The following is a 20,750-nucleotide window of genomic DNA, read 5'->3' on the forward strand; positions in this document are numbered from 1 at the left end:
TAACTAATGGGAGATCAAGATATTGCGTCACGCTGCCAGCAATTGGTCAAATGGTCGCGGGAGTGCCTCCCAGCTTCCTGCCGCCGGAGCGTATTCACTTCCGGCGTGTGTTCCGCTCCTCTTGCTCTCGACTGTTAATGGCGGGCGGTGGCTGCTGAGCGGGACGCAGATAACCGCTGCCCGCCCCGCGGTCGTCTCCCCGGGCCCCCGCTTTCTACAGGTCTCCAGTGTCGGAGCTATTCAGCATGTCTGTGGTGCCGCCCAATCGCTCGCAGACGGGCTGGCCCCGGGGGGTCAACCAATTCGGTAACAAGTACATCCAGCAAACCAAGCCCCTCACCCTGGAGCGCACCATTAACCTGTAAGTACGGCGCAGCCTCGGCCCGCAAGCCTCTTCCCGTGCGCCCTCTCTCACGCCGGATGCCGTGTTTCCCTTCCGGGACGTGCGCTTTCTTTCTCAGACCTGTTTCTCGACCCCGACTTGGCAGTTTTCCTAATTTAGAGTGAGGCTCGTTTCCCCTTTTTCTTCATTCAGTCATGGTTGAAACCCACGTTTGCTTTGAATAATGTGTGTATTCTCGATCCGTTGCTGGTTGTTTCAACGCACACTATTTATTTGAATAACAATTTTGTAGGGTATACATTCCTTTTACAGTAAGTTTTCTGGATTTACCTCTAACAGCCTAGTTTTCTTCTTTAAATGTTGTGTAGTATTCCATCCAGTGGCCACATTTTATTCATTTTCGCGCTGTTTGGTCTACTCTTTTGCATTTGTATGTCTTGTCTCCCAAAGTGACAGCATACAACATCTTCGCAGACTCCCAGTAGACCTAAGTTGGGAGTACACATTGTTGTCTGGTTGTACATTGAGACGGTTGGAGGTACATGTTGCCCAGACAGCCTGTTTGCAGGCTGTTTTGTTTTCAACAAACCTTTTTCTTAAGCAAATGCTTGCGTTTCAGGATCACTCAAAACAGAATTTTGTTGTGGATTGGGATATAGCTTGTAGGTGTTCGGTATCTCATTCCCAAGTGGGAGCTGATTCTAATGGGAAAAGGTGCCCAGTTTAGGCTGGTTAGGTGTTTAAAAGGTGCAAGACATTGCTGATGGGGGGTGGGGGGGTTGGGTAAGTCATTTTAGTGTTTCTCAATTTCATATTCAAATAAATAAACCTTTCCTCCTAAAACTGTGACATGAAATTGAAAACTTCTTGAGCTCTTGAGAACTGTTCAACCGTTGGTTTTGGCAAAACAAGTACTGGCCTGCAAACTTAGGTAATGAAATATAATGTTTATAAAGTGTGGAGAGAGTTGACAGTTGTGTCTATGCAAATTTACTTTTGTCCCAAAATACACAGTAGCACTTTTTAATTTTCTGTCGATTAAATGCTTATTAGACTCCCACAAAGTCGAGGAGGCAAGGGCTCTTTTGTAAAAAAAAAAAAAAAAAAAAAAAAAAATGAATGAGTGCAGGAAGAGTTTACTAACTGGCAGTGGGCTTGCCTAGTGTGTGGAATGCCCCGGATTCTGTCTCCAGCATCTCAAAGTAAAAAATTGGAAGCACAAGTTCTGTATGACTTCAATGATAAGCCAGAACCATGGGTCTTATTTAAACTTTCCTCGATTGCTGGGTCTGTTCATTGGGTAGAGTTGTTGAAATAGATGTGCTGTCAGCAGGGCGTTTTGAAGGTTGAGTTTGTCACTTTTTACTTCCTATGTAAATGGAGTGCTACGAGGTAAAGTTGCTGTGCAGTGTGAGCTTGAGTTCACCTGGGTGAATTAGCCACTAAGTGGGAAGTCAGTCTTTGTTTCTACAGTCCATTCCCATTTAGGAGACAATGGATGGGTCGTGGCACACCACAGTGTGATGCACGTGGCAGTTGTTTGGATACACACTCTACTTTGGGATGCCCACAGTACGATGTGGAGAAGAGTATTCTCTTTGTGGGCTGCTGCTCAGATTGTACAGCTGGGAACTCTAACATTTCATTCCTTGAGATCTTGGGATGGAGGAGGCAGCCTTTGCAATAGAAATGTGTTGTGGCTAGTCTCAATTCTTTCTAATGTAGGTTGGGAAAACCAAATGTTAACACATGCAAAGCCTTGTACAGTCCATAAAGTTGTGTGCAGTAAGTCCCCCGAAAATGGTATGTTTTTATTATTTCAGAGGTACCTTATGTTTAGACTTTGACTTTGGGAATGAATGGTTTTCTTTTGGCTACCTTGATTTCCCTTCTCAAGAACAACTGAGGAAAGTATGTAGTTGTCTGTTATTGTCAAGAGTTTTTTGTGCATGTTGTACATGTGGGCTGTATGCATTCAAGCAGATATATGCAGTTGTGTATGTGGGGTGTATGTGCATGTATTCACAGCATTTGTGAATGTATGATGTGCCTGGGTGACAGCACACATGCGTGGAAGTCAGGACAGTCTCAGGAGTCAGTTCTCACCTCCTACCTTGTCTGAGAATAGGATCTTGTTCGATCTGCTGTACCAGGTTACCTGACTCAGAAACTCCCAGGGAGTTTTCTGTCTGCTGTCCAGCTCGCTGTTGGAGCACTGAGATCTCAGGTGAGCCTACTACAGCCAGCTTTGCGTGGGCTCCAGAGGTTCAACCTTAGGTACAGTTTGCACGTCAGGTGCTTTACACACAAGCCTCTCCCCAGCCCAGGTTTATAGAGTTCGCAGGTGTGCCTGCATATGCTCTCTCTCCAGCCCAGCCCCTTCCCACTCTTGTTTTTGGAGACGTGGTCCATCACTGTCCTTGAACTTGCAGAGTAAGCAAGGCTGGCTGGCTGTTGAACTCCAGAAGTACAGCTGTCTTCACCTCTACAACAGTGGGACCACTTTGCTCAAATATGTGTGTGTGTGTGTGTGTGTGTGTGTGTGTGTGTGTGTGTTGGGTTTTCTTGTTTGTTTTGGTAGGTTGTAAATGTAATTCTGGGGGGTTTTCTACCCTCCCCTCCCCTCTGCTCACAGGTAATGACAAACAGTGCCTGCCTTATCCTGAATAAGAGGATTCGGTATTTTTATTAACAAGCTGCAGGCACTATGCTGGGCAGGTTCTGAGCTATTCTAATTCAACTAGGCTGCCAGTACCCAGCCAAATGGTCTTTTGTCTGATCTCAGTCTTGCCCTGGCTCATTCTGGTCCATGTGTGTCCTTGTGGCCGTGGTTACTCTCTCCACTGTCTTCCTCTCTATCTCCTCTATTGAGACCACAGACTGGGACCAGGAGTCCTGCCCTGTTCTCTTCTGCCCAGCTGATTGGCAGATGAGTTCCTTATTAACCCATCAGAGGTGATGGGAAACAGTTTTTATGTAACATTGAGACTGGAGATGCTTAACCATGCCATTGTCAGGACTGGTATCTGGGCATAGAAATCAGTATCTGAGTACACAGTGCACAAAACCTCCCATCAGTGGGAGCTGGAGACTGAATTTAGGTCCAGGCTTGCTTGACAAGTCCTTTACTGACTTAGGAAGAAAGTTAGAAGTTAGGACTAGATTAGTCAGAGGAGCCAGGCTGGTACTTCTGGTATCAGTGCCAGGAAATGATTTAAAACCAGTACAGATAAGCACTTTGCTAGGCATTTCAGGGACCTTAGGGCAGTGCTATCTGTGATTGACGCATGGAAGGTCTGGTTTCTGGAGTCAGGCAGCAGCAGAACTCTGATCTCTGCCATCTCCTAGCTGCTTAAGCTTTGCAGAGCTGGTCTTCTGAGCAGTGTGGTTCTGTATGTGTTATTTTGAACTGTCCTGGTAATTAAATACGACCATTGGTTCTCCTGCTAATGCTTGCATTTGACTCACAGGTACCCACTTACCAACTATACTTTTGGTACAAAGGAGCCCCTCTATGAAAAGGACAGCTCTGTGGCGGCCAGATTTCAGCGCATGCGGGAGGAATTTGATAAGATTGGGATGAGAAGGACTGTAGAAGGGGTTCTGATCGTACACGAGCACCGCCTGCCCCACGTGCTACTGCTACAGCTGGGAACAACCTTCTTCAAACTGTAAGTGGTGTGGGAGATAATAGCCAGACAACCTGGGAAAATGGCTCTTTAATGCAGCTTAATTTTGAGTCTAGCCTTTATTTACCTAAACAATATGAAGGGGTCTTTAAAGAAGTCATGAGTTTTCTCCAGTCCAATGCTTATTTCCTTTCCAAGGAGCTAGATTAGGCCAAACTCAGTTTCTCAAAGTGATGGGAATGTGACTGAATCCAGTTGTTTTCATGCAGCTTAACCATAGGAACCTGTAACTCTTTAAATGTTGACTTTCCCACTGGTCAGACTGTGCCAAAAAGAAAGGCCTCAAAATAAATTGATAGTCTTGAAAACTGTACCATTCTTCAGATGTAAGAATGGAGTCTGTTCTCTGGGTATTTATTTGCTAAACTCGTCTAGCTCTAGTTTACCTTTGAGGAGGCTGTGATGGATGCTGGCCAGCGATTGTGCTCACTCTCTATATATTAGTGTTGCTGTTTGAACTTAGGGTTGTATACAGTGGTCTGGTACTTAGCATTACAGAGTCAACTTCCCAGCACATCCCCTACCGCAGGCCCTCGTTTTGATTGCTTATCAGATGTCACTGGAATGGTGGTTATTAATTCCTGCTGTTATCCCCAGATTGTATTAAATTGTAAGCTGAAATTCTTAACCTTTTACAGACCTGGCGGTGAACTTAACCCAGGAGAAGATGAAGTTGAAGGACTAAAACGCTTAATGACAGAGGTATTTTTCTGTTTAACCACTTGGACAATTTTATTGCCCATCTGAATACTTCCAACTTAATAGATAATCGAATTTTCATGTGTCTTGTAAAAATAAATTTAATTTGAGCAGTTAGTAGTAAGTAGAACTTAAATCTGAATTAGTGTAAATTGTTTTCTGGAAAATAAACATGTCTATAATCTTAAGCTAAGACCCAAAGATTATCTTGAGTTCAAGACCATTTAAGTTACATAGTGAGTGCTAGGCTAGTTGGGCCACAGAGTGGGGCCCATTGCTAAACTAAACAAAACAAAACAAAAATGATGATTGAACAATAATGCTGTTGCCATTTGGTAGAGGTTTAGAGGGACCCACTCACTTTTCCTCTGGTTCTTCTGAAAACTACCAAAAAGTCAGGAGAAAGGTAATTTTTAAAGGTATAAATTCAGTAGTTTTATGGAATGCAAAATGAGACATTAACAAAAAGATAAAGAAGTAACTAAGTTAGAGAGAGCTGGAAGGCTGCTGGGCACACCGAAACAGACTTAGCAGAAACTGTAAGCTCACAGGAGGGCAGTCATTGTGCAGCATTGAAGAACAGAGACTGAGGAATTGCTGCTGCTGGTTCCAGGCCAGTTAGTGCACGCATGTGCTGGACTGGCTGAATCTGTAAAGGTTATGTTGAGCTGCATTGTCTTTCCCAGTCTGTCCAGTTGAGCCAGGACTGACAGTTGACTGAGGCAGTAGGCACTGAATCAGCTAACACTTAGCAGTAAAATGTTTAAGAGATGGGGAGAATATTTGAAAACTCTGATCCTCACTAGTAAGCAGTGTAGGAGTCAGGCCGTGAAGTGGGACTGAGAACAGAACAGTAGACCAGTACAGTTCCTGGCTGAGAGGATGGTACCGGGCAGAACGGAGGCTGCAGGTTTCTGCTCTGAAGAGTGACCAGTCCTAGAAAACGAGGTGATTTCATTTGGATCTTACAAGGGGGCAGAACTGTGTCAAAACTCCTGCACCTATTGAGCAGATATATCACTGGCTTGTAAAGAAAGCTTTTTAAGAAAATGCAGTCTGGGGGGGCGGAGGGGAATGCAGTCTAAAAATGCAGTCTAAAAACACAAAAGGAATTCAGCCAAAACAGAAGCTAAATGAGTCACAGAAATAATGATTCTCTTGGAGTAATAGAGGAGCTGCTATATCTGTGAAACAAGGGGCCGCTTAGAAGACTTTAGCTGGGCTGATAGGATGGCTCAGTTAGTAAAGGAGCTTGTCACCAAGCTTGACTACCTGGGCTCTATCTCCAGAACCCACATACAGGAGGGAGACAATTGACTCCACAAAGTTGTCCTATGACCTCTGTGGTACGCTCACAGTGCACACACTGTACAATAATAGAATTTTAAAAAGGAAATCAAGAAATGTCTCATCTCTCGGGAGCAATACAGGAAGTGCAAAACTCTGAAGCATGCCTTCGTAACTGCAGGACTATGACTGCTACACCAGCACTCTTAATGTAACTGCAAAGCAATGAGGAGAAAGTAGTTATTTTAACTTTTGCAGAAAGCTCGAAACTATTGCACCTTACACCGTTTCGCAGGAGACAGTAGAGAAAGCTTGCTTCCAAGATGAAGGCATAAGGCAGGAATAATGATATACTAATCAGAACATGAATGTCCAACACTGCAGGAGAAAGGCCAAAGCCGGCCTCGTGCTCAGCTGTGAACTGTGCAGACTGACAGGAAAGGGAACCAGCCTGAGCTCCCAGATAGTGTGGGAATACATCTAGTGATAGCAAATGAAATGAGGATCGTTGTCCAGATTAAGTCTGGTTTACTAATTGTTCTTCTGTGAAGGTAGGCATTAATTGAAGCACTATTTAATCAGATACTGATAGCGGGCGGGTGGTGGGGCAAAGCATGAGTGAACATTATAGTGTCAATACTTCCGTCTGACCTACAGTTGAGAGAGGCAATCACGGTTCACATTAGCGCTGAGTCATTGATTGCAGCATGATCCTTTCATATGATTTGATTTGCTATTAGAATGGCATTTTACTTCTGTTGTCTTTCTCGACAGAATCTCAGCCTCACTGTGAAAGACTAATCAAAATCTTGACTAGTATTTCTCAAAACTGTCAAGATCATCGAGTATGATATATATTTTATATGATAGATGAGATCCTGGACCTGAAAAGAGATATTAGGTTCAGAAATTAAAGATGCAAAAACTGTATGGGTTTCTGTGGTATAGCATTATTCATTAGTTTAACAGCTGTGTTATACTGATGCAAGATCAGCACAGTCGGGGAAAGGTGTAGGCGTCAATGGGAGTTTCTGGCCTTTCTTAATTTGTAAAACTATTCTAAAGCAGTTGGGAAAAAAGGGTTAAACATAGAGACAAATACTGGGGAAAAACTAGGAGCTGAGTCTTGTAGCCAGTTGGATCGGGTGAGACAGCATGGGGGATTGCTTCTTGTTCTGAACTTTATAATACTGTTTTCGGCCAGTGAAATGGGTATAGCATAATGGTTTAATGAGTTATTTATGTGTGTGGGCATTTGTCTGCATGTGTTAGTGCAGCAGGTGTGTGCTTGGTGCCCTCAGGGGTCAGAAAGATGGGGTTGGGTTCCTAGAACTGAAGGCACAGACTGTTGTGAGCCCCGTGGGTGCTGGGAACTGAACCCAAGCCCTCTGGTAGAGCAGTCAGTGCTCTTAATCACTGAGCCATCTCTCCACCTGAGTCTAACTTGATCGAAATAAGTTCATTGTTATGTTTCAAGAGTAATAATGGAATTTTGTGAAAATGGAATCTTTTCATTTTTGTAACTTTAGGTATATGATTCGTAGAAATTGTAGTTGATTTTAGAAAACCGCTCGTATACTATTTGGCTGACGTTGGTAAATGCTCACTTTTGATTTTCCATGTATAGCCAGAACAAAAGAACAGGTCTTTTGCAGACAAGGTCTCACTACATAGCCTTGGCTAGCCTGTAGCTTGAACTCAACAGAGATCCACCTGCCTCTGTGCCTCTCTGCTCCTCTGCCTCTCTGCTCCTCTGCCCCTCTGCGTCTGGGTTTTTTTGATAAGTCGATGCTAGATTTTTAAGCTAATCTTGTGGTTTTCGACAGTGTGGAATGGATATTAACTTGTAGAGAGGGAATCTATGGGGAAAACACTGGCTGACATGTCTCTGTTCGGAGTGTCACTGAAAATAGTCTCTACCAGCAAAGGGAACTCTCAGGCGTGAGTATTCATATACTTACTATACTACTTTGCACAGATACTGGGTCGTCAAGATGGAGTCCTGCAAGACTGGGTCATCGATGACTGCATTGGGAACTGGTGGAGACCAAATTTTGAACCTCCTCAGGTCAGTGTTCAGTTGTGTTTGTCAGGCATTGGTAAAGCAGAAAACTCACCTAATTCAAGACATTTAAAGAAGTGATCAGGCCTTGTAAGGTGGCTCAAAGGGTTTGTACCAAACCTCATGACCCAAATTTGATCCCTGGAACTCACATGTTAGAAGGAGAGGACAAATGTCGTGGCATCTACACGCATGTGTGCACATGCGCACCGTGAAAACAGGCTGTCTTGTGTTTCAGTTGCCAATAGCATCCTTGTTTTACTGAATGAGTGCTCTTTCTCCTAAATGTTTCATAGGTTGATAAATCAGTTGATTGGATTCAGGCTCAACTAACGGGGCAAAGGGAACAAACAGGGCAAGCTGGTTTATTGCTGCTGTGCAGCACATTACAGGTTGAGCATTCCTAATGCAAAAATCTGAGATCCAGGGGCTTTGGTCGACATAATACTTAAAAAGTTGTGGCTCTTATGATTTTGGACTTTGGAGTTAGATATTCATGAATATAAATATTCCAGAGTTTACCAAACTCCAAAATCTGAAGCTCTTTAATCCTTTGCATTTCTGTATTTCCAAATTTAGTAGCCTAAGACAATAGATATTTATTATCTTGGAATTATCAGGGAATTTTCAGATTCTGCATCAAAAGTCAAGAGTGGGGCAGGGATCTAATCCCTAGTTCATGTGGAAGCAGACCTTCTCGGCTATTAGACTGGTCTTCAGTTTTGCCAGTGCTGCCATAGGGCTTCCCTCAGTTCCTTGTCATCTTGGAAGGATAACTTCCTCTAGAACCGAAGCCTTATTTCGAACATGTACTTGACGAGGAGGATATAAGAAATGATGGCAAGCTGTGGCCAGTTAGCTTCCTGGTCTTGGCAGTGACATACACTCGCTTCTGTATTCTATTCAGAGCCTTCTGGTACATAGTGGGAGAGTCTACAAAGGTGTGAATGCAGATGACCTGGATGACTGGGGCCTCCATAGGTAGTGGTCTGTTCTTCTATACTATTTGATTGGTCTACTGGCTTCGTTTATGTGTCAACTTGACACACTCTTGAATTATCACAGAGAAAGGAGTCTCACTTGAGGAAATACCTCCATGAGATCCAGCTGTAAGACATTTTCTCAATTAGTGATCAGAGGTGGGAGGGCCCAGCCCATTGTGAGTGGAGACATCCCTGGGCTGGTGGTCCTGGGTTCTATAAGAAAGCAAGCTGAGCAAGCCAGGGGAAAGCAGTCCAGAAAGCAGCATCCTCCATGGCTTCTGTATCAGCTCCTGCTTCCAAGTTCCTGCCCTGTGTGAGTTCCTGTCCTGACTTCCTTTGGTGATGAACAGCAATGTGGGAAGTGTAAGCTGAATAAACCCTTTCCTCCCCAGCCTGCTTTTTGGTCATAGTGTTTCATTGCAGCAATAGAAACCCTGACTAAGAAGTTGGTTTTCATGATGTTAATGTTAACAGGTCACTGTTGATAATTTCCTACAGTCCTGAAGTTTCCAGAGATTGTGTGTGTGTGTGTGTGTGTGTGTGTGTGTGTGTGTGTGTGTGTGTGTTTACACAGAGAACCTCATCAATTACTTGGTTACTCTGGAGTGTACAGTTCTGTAGGAAGTAATAGATGCTGCTTTTCCTTTCCTTAAGTTTTCAGAAGAAGGCGGCATTCATCCTTCCAGCATGTGCTATGGAATGGAAAGGACAGGTGTGGTAAAGACTGAGATGTGAGACAGGAAGTAGTAAAGGATAGGGAGAGGGGCCTAGAAGTAGCAGTCATTAAAAAGAAAAAGAGGTGTGCATGGTGGTGCATACCTCTAACCTCACCATTCTGGAGGTAGAGGCAGAAAGTTTATGGCCAACCTTAGCTATATACTGAGCCCTGTCTCAAAAAAACAAGCAAACACCCCACATGATAGTATTGACCTTACTGTAACTGTAAACAGCTAGATTAATATTACTAAGGACTGTCTAGGAACCATATCGAATGTCCCTCTGAATTGTCTGTCAGGAACATGGAAACCCAGGGACTCCTGTCCCTGTTGAATGAATTTCTCTATAATTTCATGAGTTGAGAAACTTTGCAGACTCCAGAAAGGCTTGGCCTGCCCTAACATCTGTGGGAGAGTGAGATTCTTAGATGGGGTGTGAACACGTTATTAGAATGTTGGTATGGCTGTGTGGACTCAAGTGTATTTAATGAGTTTAGTCCACTGTAATGACTGATAGTTATTGATAATGTTATTGATGCTCAGGTTTTCATATTTTGGCAAGTATCTTAAAGTTGGGCCTTACATTCTCTGGACAGATCAAAAGCCCTATTATTAGAGAGCTTCTTTTCATAACAGTGTGTTCCAGGTCAAGTGTTACACAATATTGGCCAGGCAGAGGATGTTCTGCCCTCCTGACTGCCTGGTGTAGCTGAGGATAAGTACACAGGGCTCTGTGGACACTGGTGTTCCTGAGAATTGCCACAACACATCTGTGACCTGGCTTTAGGAAGCAAAGCTTCACCATACACAAATGGTGAAGTTGCTATTTCAAAGATGCGTGTAACAGTTACCGTAAACAGGCTTTGGTTTCTTAGACATTTCTTGACCTAATTGGAAGTAAAGTGCTCAGGGATAACTCAGAAGATTCCGTGCTGTTTACTGAATACCTTCCTTATCTCCTGTACTGTATGGCTCTGTGGTATTCCTTTTCTTCACTGAAGTGGAAGATTGGCCCTGGAAGTATGGATGTGAGAGAAGGGCTGGCTGTTTAGTTGGCTTTAGTCCATTTTCATTGTGTGTCACTGTGGAAAGGTACAGCATTACTTCCTTGTCTCTGTCTTTTCAGATGAACCTTACCAGCATAGCTGTTAAGAGCAGAATTGGAGAGCACCCTTTTAGAAAGGGGAAGCAGCAAATAGAAGGACATTATTTTGTGCTGCCGTGATTTGTTGAATGTGAACACATAGCACATACTGTAAATCTGGGTTTTAAGATAGATAGTTCCTCGAGCTCGTTTGTCCTTCAGGGGCAGTGCTGGTGTATAATTGTCCTAACTTGAGTGATGGTTGGGTGCCAGTGAGGGGAGAGGACAGGAGGTAAGCAGCAGGCTTTTGTGACAAATGAAGATGGGAGAGATCACTTGCAGTGGGGCTTCGCTAAACTGCACAGTCTGGCAAAGGTACTAGCTTCTTTTTTTTTTTTTTTTTTTTTGGTTCTTTTTTTTCGGAGCTGGGGACCGAACCCAGGGCCTTGTGCTTCTTAGCCAAGCGCTCTACCACTGAGCTAAATCCCCAACCCCATAGCTTCTTTTTTTTAATAATTATTTTCATTTTATGCGCTTTGGTGTTTTGCCTACAAGTATGTCTGTGTGAGGGTGTTGGATCCTGGAGTCACAGACAGTTGTGAGCTGCCATTGGATGCTGGGAACTGAACCCAGGTCCTTTGGAAGGAGCAATCAGTGTTCTTAGCTGCCAAGCCTTCTCTCCAGCCCCGGGCAGTTTTGAAAGTTTCTATGTAAAGTGAGTGGGAATTATACCTCACCCCCAATTTATCAAATTGCTCTCAAGCAGTAGTTTCGCTAGTTCTTTTTGTCCTTTTAAGTTTTCTAAATATTTTCTCATTTTACCCAGCAGTTAGACTGCGCAGCTGGCAGAACTCCACTTGGCTCATTTTCGTTCTTAAAGTCTGTGCTACGTGTATGGGAGGTAGGAAGAGGGGCAAAGAGCATCCTGTCAGATACCTCAGAGGCTTTAAAGTTTTCATGGAGGAAACATGACCATATCAGAATTCTAGAGTGCAGTAACAAGTTGCAGGAGCAACTTATCTTAAAACCAAAAGTTCATTATGTCGTAAATTTCCCTAGCCATACATTCTTTGCTGTACTTAAACAGCTGATGGGTTTACTATTTATTATGTGTGTGAGAGCACGTACTTTATCTGTTAAAGAGAGATGACACAGGCACACCTGTAGAGAACTAAGTGAGGTCATCGGGTAGTCATTACAATATGACTGAGTTAGCATATGCGGGTAGTTGAGCTCTGTGTCTGTAGTTGGAAGAACCTGATAGTTAACACATGAGGCGTTAAGAATAGTGATGCTTGAAAGCTACAAGTTACTCTCACTTTCTGTTTTAGTACCCGTATATTCCTGCACATATAACAAAGCCCAAGGAACATAAGAAGTTGTTTCTGGTTCAGCTTCAAGAGAAAGGTAAGGCACTTGACTGGCAGGCAGCCGTCTAGAAGCTCTTGCAGTGTTGTGAGGGTCTCCGCTTGTCTCTTCCAGGTTTCTTGAGTAGCTTTAGGTTCACTGAAACACCTTGTTTCTCTCTGTGCCACTCATGGTGTAGGGGGAGTGAAATCGAACTAGAGCGTAAAACAAACAATTATCGTAGTTGTTGAGCTGTTATTACTGATTTTCCCATTGTGGTAAGGTGAAGACCTTGAGATTGGAGGTTGTCTTTTTAGAGTCTTCAGACCTGCCATATTTCAACAAGTAACTGTTCCCTTTCCAGCCTCCCATCCCTAAGCCCCACGCCCACCCCTCTACCTCAAGAACAAAGACTGAACTCCAAGATCTCATGTAACCTACACTGACTGTCCTTGAACTCCTGATCCTAATGCCTCTGTTTCTCCAGAGCTGGGATTACAGGCTTTCACTGCTACTCAGGTTCTTGCTATGTAGCCCAAGCTTGTCTCCAGCACGTCCATATGTGCGTGCGTTCGTATGTGCATGCATGCATGCATACATGTGGGCACGTGCACATGGGTGTGGGTGTGGGAACTAAACTCCAGTCCTCTGGAGGAATAGCAACTGCTCTTAAGTGCCGAGTTGTTGTTCAGCCTGCCTATCGCTTCTCCCTCCCTCCCTGACTGTGAGTGTCCTTAAGAGGCTTCTTATTCCTGTAGCTCACCAATTAGGTTAAACTGGCTGACCACCTGTCTCTGCTTGTACCAGCATCAGGATTACAAGTATACATTATATGGCTTGGGGATTGAACTCTGTTCCTCATGCTTGGAAGGCAAGCCTCCAAATCTTGATTCTCCTGTTTCAGCCTCTTGAGTGCTGGAATTGTCACAGTGCCTGGCTCCATTTCTTACAGTAGCTTTATGGGAGAATTAAAAATTAAGTTATAAACCCAAGGCAATTTTCATTTTGCTTTTTTAAGTTGTTTATGGCATTTCTTTCTTGAGAGGATGTTTCAAATATATGTCTATAATCTCTAGATGACAGACAACCCAAAGTGAGTAATAAGAATTGTCTTTTTCCTTAAAAGTTTTTCTCCGAGCTGGGGAGATCGCTCAGCAGGTAAATTGCTCACTGCGGTCATCAGAACCTGAGTTCGGTTCTTCAGCACCCATGTAAAAAGATGAGCATGGTGGTGTACCTCTGTAACCTACACCGGTAAGCAGAGAGACAGGTGGCGTCTGGGGATTCTCTGGCCAGCCAGGCTAGCCTACCTTCACTGAGAAATTTTCAAAAAATAAGGTGGCGGGAGGAACTTTGGGCCAGGTGTGCTAGTACACACTTTTATTCTCAGCACTCAGGAGGCAGAGGCAGAGGCAGAGGCAGAGGCAGAGGCAGAGGCAGAGGCAGAGGCAGAGGCAGAGGCAGAGGCAGGCAGATCTCTAAATTCAAGGCCAGCCTGGTCTACAGAGCAGGTTCTGGGATAGCCAAGGCTACACAGAAACACTGCCTCAAAAAACAACAAAAAACCAAAAAAATCCGGGGGGAAATAGGGGTGTCAAGGAAAAGCCTCTAGCTTGTCCTGCACATGTGCCTGCATGGGTGAACATACATGTCAAAGCTTGTTTGTAAAGCATGTAAAATTGTTGACTAATTACGAACTGGAAGTAAAAATTACATGAAGGATTAAAGAAACTGAACACTGTTTTGTAGCCTTGTTTGCGGTCCCTAAGAATTACAAGCTGGTAGCTGCACCGTTGTTTGAACTGTACGACAATGCTCCGGGATACGGACCCATCATTTCTAGTCTTCCTCAGCTGCTGAGCAGGTATGGAAGACTGAACGTTTCTGACAGGACTGTGTGAAAGTCAGGTAAAGACATTCGGGGCCTGAGAAGCGGCATAAGGAATATAAAGACAATTGATGTAATTTTACATTGTATGTAATCAATAGATTAAAATATGCTTAAAAGTACCTGAAGACAGATTACTACATGCAGTTCTCACATGGGACTGTGCTTCCTCAGATCTGCTGTCTCTTCAGAGAAGAGATGGTAGAACAGTCAATATTTAAAATACAGAGTAGTGGTCTGTATAAAAATGGACAGTCACCGGGCATGGTAGTGCACCCTTTGATCTCAGCACTCAGGAAGCAGAGGCAGGTGGATCTCTGTGAATTTTTACTGGTCTGCAAAGCAAGTCCAGGACAACCAGGGCATGTTACACAGGGAGACCTTGTCTCAAAAAAGAAGAAGAGAAAAGAAAAGGGGTGTGTGTATGGGAAAGAAGAGAAAAGAAAGGGGTGTATGTGGGATACTCAGATCTTTTAGTGTGATTTATCATTCATTTTTGGAACTTACTGCACTTAGGTCTGAATTGGCAAATGGTATATGGAGTCCGATTTTTTTTTTTTTTTTTTTTTTTTTTACACGACAGGGTATCTCTACATAGCCCTGGCTATCCTGGAACTCACTGTGTAGACCAGGCTGGCTGAGAAACTAGAGATCTGCCTGCCTCTTCTGGGAGTGCTGGGATCAAAAGTGTGTACCACTATGCCCCATTTGAGTATGCATTTTCTAAATTGATTTTTATTAGTTTAGTTTCTTAATGCCAACAATAAGTAAGGACTGCAGATAAGTTTATTATGAGGCCAGGCATGGTAGTTGTACTGTGAGTTCATAGCCAGCCTGCTCTACATAATAAGTTCTAGGCCAGCCAGGGTTATGTAGTGAGACCCTGTGTCAAGCAACAGAAGAATCTGGATTGTGTGCTGGAGAGATGGTTTAGTGATTAAGAGTGTGTCTTGTTTTTGCATAGATCTGAGTTTAGTTCCTAGCACTTACTGGGCAGTTCACAGCTGCCTCATGCCTCTGGCACCTGTGCTTACATGTGTGTGCACATGGACACTTTACACTTCTGTGCTTGTGCTCTCTCTGGTGTGGGTGTGTGACAAAATCTTTTGGATCGTGTGGTTTTGGATTTGAATCCCACTCTTTTATGATTTGTTTTTATTTTATGTGCACTGTGTGTTGCTGCACGTATGTTTATATGAGGGCGTCAGACCCCGGGAACTCGAGCTACAGAGTTGTGAGCTGCTCTGTGGGTGCTGAGAATGAACCTGGTCCTCTGAAGAGAAGCCAGTGCTCTTAACCCCTTGTCTCTAGCCCCTTTCAGTACTTGCTAAGACTTGAAATAAACTCTTACTCACTTGTTGCCATATACTTCACATGCAAATGAGGATGGTAGTTTCAACATAGGACTGACTGTAGGGAGCCGAGTCACAGAACACATACAAAGAACACACTTGGAAGTACTTACTACATGCCAGTTTATCAGCACCGTAGTCATGGGTGCTTCTATGGAAGCTTGCAAGCCTGTTTACTTTGTCACTAGTCCATTTTTCTTTTGTTTCTTTACTTTGGCCTCTTGCTGTATCGTGTGCACGTAACGTGTGCACAGAGCAAAGGACAAAGGACATATAAGAACTTTTATGCCTTCAAGGAACTTTGTGTAATTCATAGTTAACCAAATTTACACTCTTACTGTTTCTCAGCTGCACTTCTGTAGTATATAAGTATGACCAGTGAGGTCACTCGTCTTAATGTACAAATGCCAAACATGTCAGGAGGGGAGAAATGGCCAGGTAATTCCCTTGTTTAAGGTAGAAACTGTATAACTAATACTGTTTTTAATAAAAGTTTTCTGTTTTTTAAAATGCAGGTTTAATTTTATATACAACTGAACTTCTCCTGTACACAGAAGTAAAAGAAGCCGTCTCTGTGAGCACAGCTTACACATGTAGAAGAATAACTGTAGAACAAGTTTTGGTTTTCTCTTGTTCCCTAAATTGCCACCACCTTCCTGTTTGAAGAGTAAAATTAATATGAACTAGATAGTGGTATAAACATGTGACAGTGTTCATTAACTTTTGGTTCTCATACATTTTTTTTTGTACATTAAAAAAAGTGAATTTCTTATTTGTATTATTTTTTTTTTAAGTTTCTCATTAAACTCTGAAAAGTCTTATAGCTGAGGATCCTTTTTTCCCTGCTTCAGTCTGGGGGATATTAAAACATGATCATGGTTAGATAAGGGGAGATTGTGGGCCCCCTGCTCCAGTAGTGTTGTAAGCATATGGTCCTAGACTGTTACAAGTGTTTGTCATGAGGACTTTCCATTACTCTGGGGAACTAAATTTATCTGATTCAGTCCCAAGGTGCAGTGTGTACCAAACTACACTGTTACAAAGACTCCCCAGTATTTTTTCTGATGAGTATATTTTATAACTCTCTAGGCCTTACTTTATAAGTCAAGACATTAAACATTTGGGAAACCATTAAGAATAGGTTAGCAGAGAAACCATTGGGATTGGTATAAAAAGTCTGTCTACAACTCATGGCAGTATTTTGCTTCGTGTAATGGGATAGTGATTGTTCGCACTGCTGTGAAATTGCTTCTTACTGAGTGAGCCATGACAGAATGACATGAGATTACAGAGTTACACTTGTGGGAATCTGAGGTGGTGTATGCATAATGATAAAAATCATGATTTTAGAAAGCAGCAAAGCTTTTCTAAGTATTTTAGAATAGGCTGGGTGTGGTGGTACATGCCTGTAATCCCGGCACTTGGGTGCCTAAAGCTGGAGGACCAGGACTCTGTAGCTGAGATACTTAGCAAGTCCCTACCTCAAAAATAATAGAAACAAAGAATAGTCTGAATCAACTGGATTATAGAGGTCAGGACAGGGTTTGTCAGCCTAAGGAAAACAGCAACTTTAAACTTTATACTGCCTGTGCAGTTAGGATGAAATTATGGGAGTAACGTTTTAGGACAAAGATGGTTGAGAGTGGAGGCACATATCTTTGATCCCAGCACTCCGGAGGTGAAGGCAAGCAGATCTCCCAAGTTCCAGGCCAGCTATGGGGACATAGTGATGCCCTACTTCAACAAAGGACTGGAGAGTTGTTCTTGCATAGGGCTTGGACTTGGTTCTAAGCACCCACGTGGTGGCTCACAGCCATCTGTAATTCCCGTTCCAGAAGATCTGACACTGACCTTGGGCACCAGGTATTCATGTGGTACATATACTTACATGAAGGCAAACATTCATTAAAACAATCTGAAAAAAAATGGGTAAAGGACTTGGCTGATTGTGTCATTGTGGTCGCTATAGTTGCCTTATCACAGACTTGTTGGCTGTAGACTCAATGTAATGAAAGAAAAGTTACACAAGAGGTAGCCAGTTTAACTTTTTAATAGGCAGAAATAAGCTTGATTAGTTCCTACACTTTTATGCTGTCTAACACAAGGTATGTGTCCTGGGTATTGGGCAAAAGCAATGTAAATATTTTCTTCCCGTTTAGCTTTGACAATTAGGTCAAGAGTGGTTGAGGAATTAAACCCATTTAAGTTTATTTAGAGTCATCTGCAATGTCTAACCATGCCCAGGCTTGGTAAGCACTAGTCTTCATGACCAAGAGTGACAACTGTTGTCCTCTGAAAAGCCACTAGTTCCTTGAATATTCTTCTCATCCGGGAGCCAACAGTTTTGCCCTAGTCGTTTATGTAAGCACATTCCTACTTAGCATGGGCTCATTAAGAGTCTAGCTAGTCCTTCAGACTGGGGAAGGTACACGTGGAGCTACGTTGACTAGGCTCTCTGTACTGTTGGGCCCCCGGATTCAGGTGGGAAAGTGGAGAGGGGTGAATGTCCTACCAGAGGTTAAGAGTGCTGTCAGAAGCAGTGCTTGAAGAGTCAATTCTGATTGCAACTTCAGCTATGACTCAAAGTCTTTGAACTGTAATGCTTGAGCCAGTCATTCATACTCCGAGACCTTTGATTTAAGTTACCTGCTGTTCTAACCATGGCAGTGGGTGCTGGGAATCCAGATTCCTGTCCCTGAAGAGCAGCCAGCAGTCAGTGCTCTTAAAGGCTGAGCCAAGTCTCCAGACCCTCCTGGTTCTTTAAGGTGGTCCATAAGATGTTGAGAGTCTAGTGGCTATTATCTCTCAAGGGCACCTTACCTGGTTCCTGCCTGATGATCTGTCCCAAGCTGTGGCTTTTATATGCTCAGTCCTCTTGGCTTTGGTCTGTCTTATCCAATGTACCAATGGAATCCAAGTTGGCTGCAAGTTTATGACAGTGACATATTTGTGCCTTCAGCTCCCCAGACTTAAGAGCTTTTTACTAATTCTTAGTGTTTGGAATGGTATGTGGGTTGCTGACTGCTGCAGAGAATTTTCAGTTTTAAAGAAGCTTAGCTTCTGTAGCTTAATATTAGATTTTCCAACACATTCCACTTGTTTTCTGTCACTTACATGGGTTAGACTGGACTCACTTGAGTTTGCCTCTGTTTAAATACAAGCTGGAAAATTGATCTGGAGCCATTAAATTCACCTGTTAGCTCATATAACACATATGGCTATTTTGAGGGGAAAAAGAAAAACCAACCAAATATATCAAGATTAAGCCAGTTAAGTCCACTTTGTATTTTAGTGAGGAATTAAGGCTAGAGCTAAGTTAGAGGAAATATAGAAATTAAACTGCTCCATCGAGAGAAGAGCAATCTGTTGAGAAGCAAAACCTTTGGCTAGGGCTGCTGCTCAATGGGAGAGGCTTGACTAGAAAGCTCTGTGTTCAATCCATGTGTCCTCCAAACAGAAAAGTTGGTTATTATGCTCATGTATGGTATACAAGCACCATTTATAGTTGTGGCTTTGAGAACTTAAACCTGGTCTGTTTATAGGATTGTATACAGAAACTGGAGTTTTGGGTTATGTTTTTTATATTTGTAAAGCAAAAGTTTGATCAAAATGATCATTGTTCTTTTTAAAAACTTTATTTCACTGTTATTTCAATAAAAACATTTAAAACTGAATGACTAATTATTTGGGATAGTTCTGAGTGCTGGAGGGCTTGCTAAATTTAGAATACTAGTAGTGATCCTGCATAGTTCTGTTTCCTTGTCTGTGGTGAGGTCCACTGGGTAAGGAACCACTTTGGCACAGTGGCAAGGACCTGATGGTCTTAGATTATCCATCGATGTGTGTGTGTGTGTGTCCCCCTTATTTTTGAGATAGGCTCTATGTAGCCCTGGCTGCCTTAGAACTCACTCTGTAGACAAGGCTGGCCTCTCCCAAATGCTTCAATTAAACTCGTAAGCCACCATTGCCTGGCTATCTCTCAGTTGACAGATTCAGAGCCTGAAGACTGGGTCCTTAAAGTTGCAGTGCAGTTATATTAACTACCTGTGGTTTGTATCATTAAGGACTGTTTCTTCATCTGCAGGGTCACAAGTGGGAGCTACTTTGTAAGACTTTAGAGGGATGGCTCAACAGTTAGGACCTCTGGCTACTCATCAGAAGCACCAGGTGTAATTCTCAGCACCCACATGGCAGCTCATAACTGCCTGAGACTGCAGTTACAGAGGATCTGAGGCCTGGTGGCGGCTTGCATACATGTGATACACATAGACTTGTGCAGGCACACACAAATACACACAGTCTTTAAATAGGACTTTAGAGTTTAGTCCTTCTTGCACTGGGCCTGTGAACATGCTCTAAAGTCCTATCTTCTTGGACTTTAGTCAAGCTCATCATTTAAAGCTCAGCAGTTCAAGACTACTAAGACCCTGTCTTCAAAATAAACAAACCTTCCAGTGTGCGGAGGAGAGGGAGGGAGGAAAGGAGGAGGGAAAATGGAGACACACAGACAGGTGTTTGGTTGTGGTGGTTCACATCTTTCAGTCCTCTAACCTAACAGGAGGTTCAGACAAGGGAATTGCCTCAAACTGGAGGCCAGGCTGGGTTAGACTGAGAACAAGTATCTCAAACAGATCCTTGAGGGAAGTTTGAAGTGCAAAGTGCTTTCTGGAGAGGTAAACAGAACAATGACTGTTCTCATTCAAAACAAACAAAAAAACAAAAAATCCAAAATCTTTTGTATTATTTTAAAATGTAACTGAACTGGGTTAGTTTCATCTGTTAACACATGAACATAACATGGGTTGTCAGAGGGCCCAAGCTCCTGAGATTAGAGAAGGCAGCCTTGTTATCAGCAATGTGAGAGGACAAGTTTGGTATCTAATATTACTGTTTTGTGGCTCACATTGAATGTGAATCGCAAATGCTTTAAAGAACACCGTGACTCAGATCTGACCTTGTAAAGTAGAGCCTGTCTCTGGAAAATTACCACCCTCATTCCTTCAGAATAAAGATGTCCAGTATTTGGGCAGTAGTGTTAAGGCTTGGTGTTTTATTTTTGCATTTAGTTATGCATGAGGGAGACACAGATAAAGAAGTCCGAGGACTTGGGGGAGTTAGGAGAATCAAACTCAGGTCGTCCCCTGAGCCATCTTGCAAATGACTGGGGAGCAAACCAAAGGGAACTCTATCGTATAAAGACCCATGATGGGTGTTTTTAAGAATTATAACAAAGTGATTAATTTTCAGATTAAAAAAAAAACTACAGAAATATTTGGCTTGAAAAAATAGACAGTTTATCC

The 20,750-nt window shown here is 43.0% G+C and overlaps 1 protein-coding gene across 2 annotated transcripts; it reads left to right on the forward strand.

The window, feature by feature from the left end:
- Positions 1–164: 164 nt before the first annotated feature.
- Nudt21 (nudix hydrolase 21) lies at positions 165–16,271 on the forward strand. Of its 2 annotated transcripts, NM_001039004.1 has the most exons (7): positions 165–361; positions 3,814–4,014; positions 4,671–4,734; positions 7,997–8,086; positions 12,195–12,270; positions 13,960–14,074; positions 15,966–16,271. In NM_001039004.1, the coding sequence occupies exons 1-7, from the start codon at positions 246–248 to the stop codon at positions 15,985–15,987; spliced, it is 684 nt and encodes a 227-aa protein (NP_001034093.1). In that variant the 5' UTR covers positions 165–245; the 3' UTR covers positions 15,988–16,271. The 2 variants fall into 2 exon arrangements, with proteins under 2 accessions (NP_001034093.1, XP_063133930.1); XM_063277860.1 differs by having other exon boundaries at positions 228–361; positions 13,960–16,012.
- The last annotated feature ends 4,479 nt before the right edge of the window (positions 16,272–20,750 follow it).

Source organism: Rattus norvegicus, chromosome 19, assembly GCF_036323735.1.
Source record: "Rattus norvegicus strain BN/NHsdMcwi chromosome 19, GRCr8, whole genome shotgun sequence".
NCBI lineage: Eukaryota > Metazoa > Chordata > Mammalia > Rodentia > Muridae > Rattus > Rattus norvegicus.

Excerpts from the sequence above, each read along its gene's own strand:
- Nudt21 (XM_063277860.1), top strand. The coding sequence starts at position 246 with ATGTCTGTGGTGCCGCCCAATCGCTCGCAGACGGGCTGGCCCCGGGGG. Across the intron at positions 4,015-4,670 it reads GGAACAACCTTCTTCAAACT|ACCTGGCGGTGAACTTAACC; the intron begins GTAAGTGGTGTG and ends AACCTTTTACAG. Across the intron at positions 4,735-7,996 it reads TAAAACGCTTAATGACAGAG|ATACTGGGTCGTCAAGATGG; the intron begins GTATTTTTCTGT and ends TACTTTGCACAG.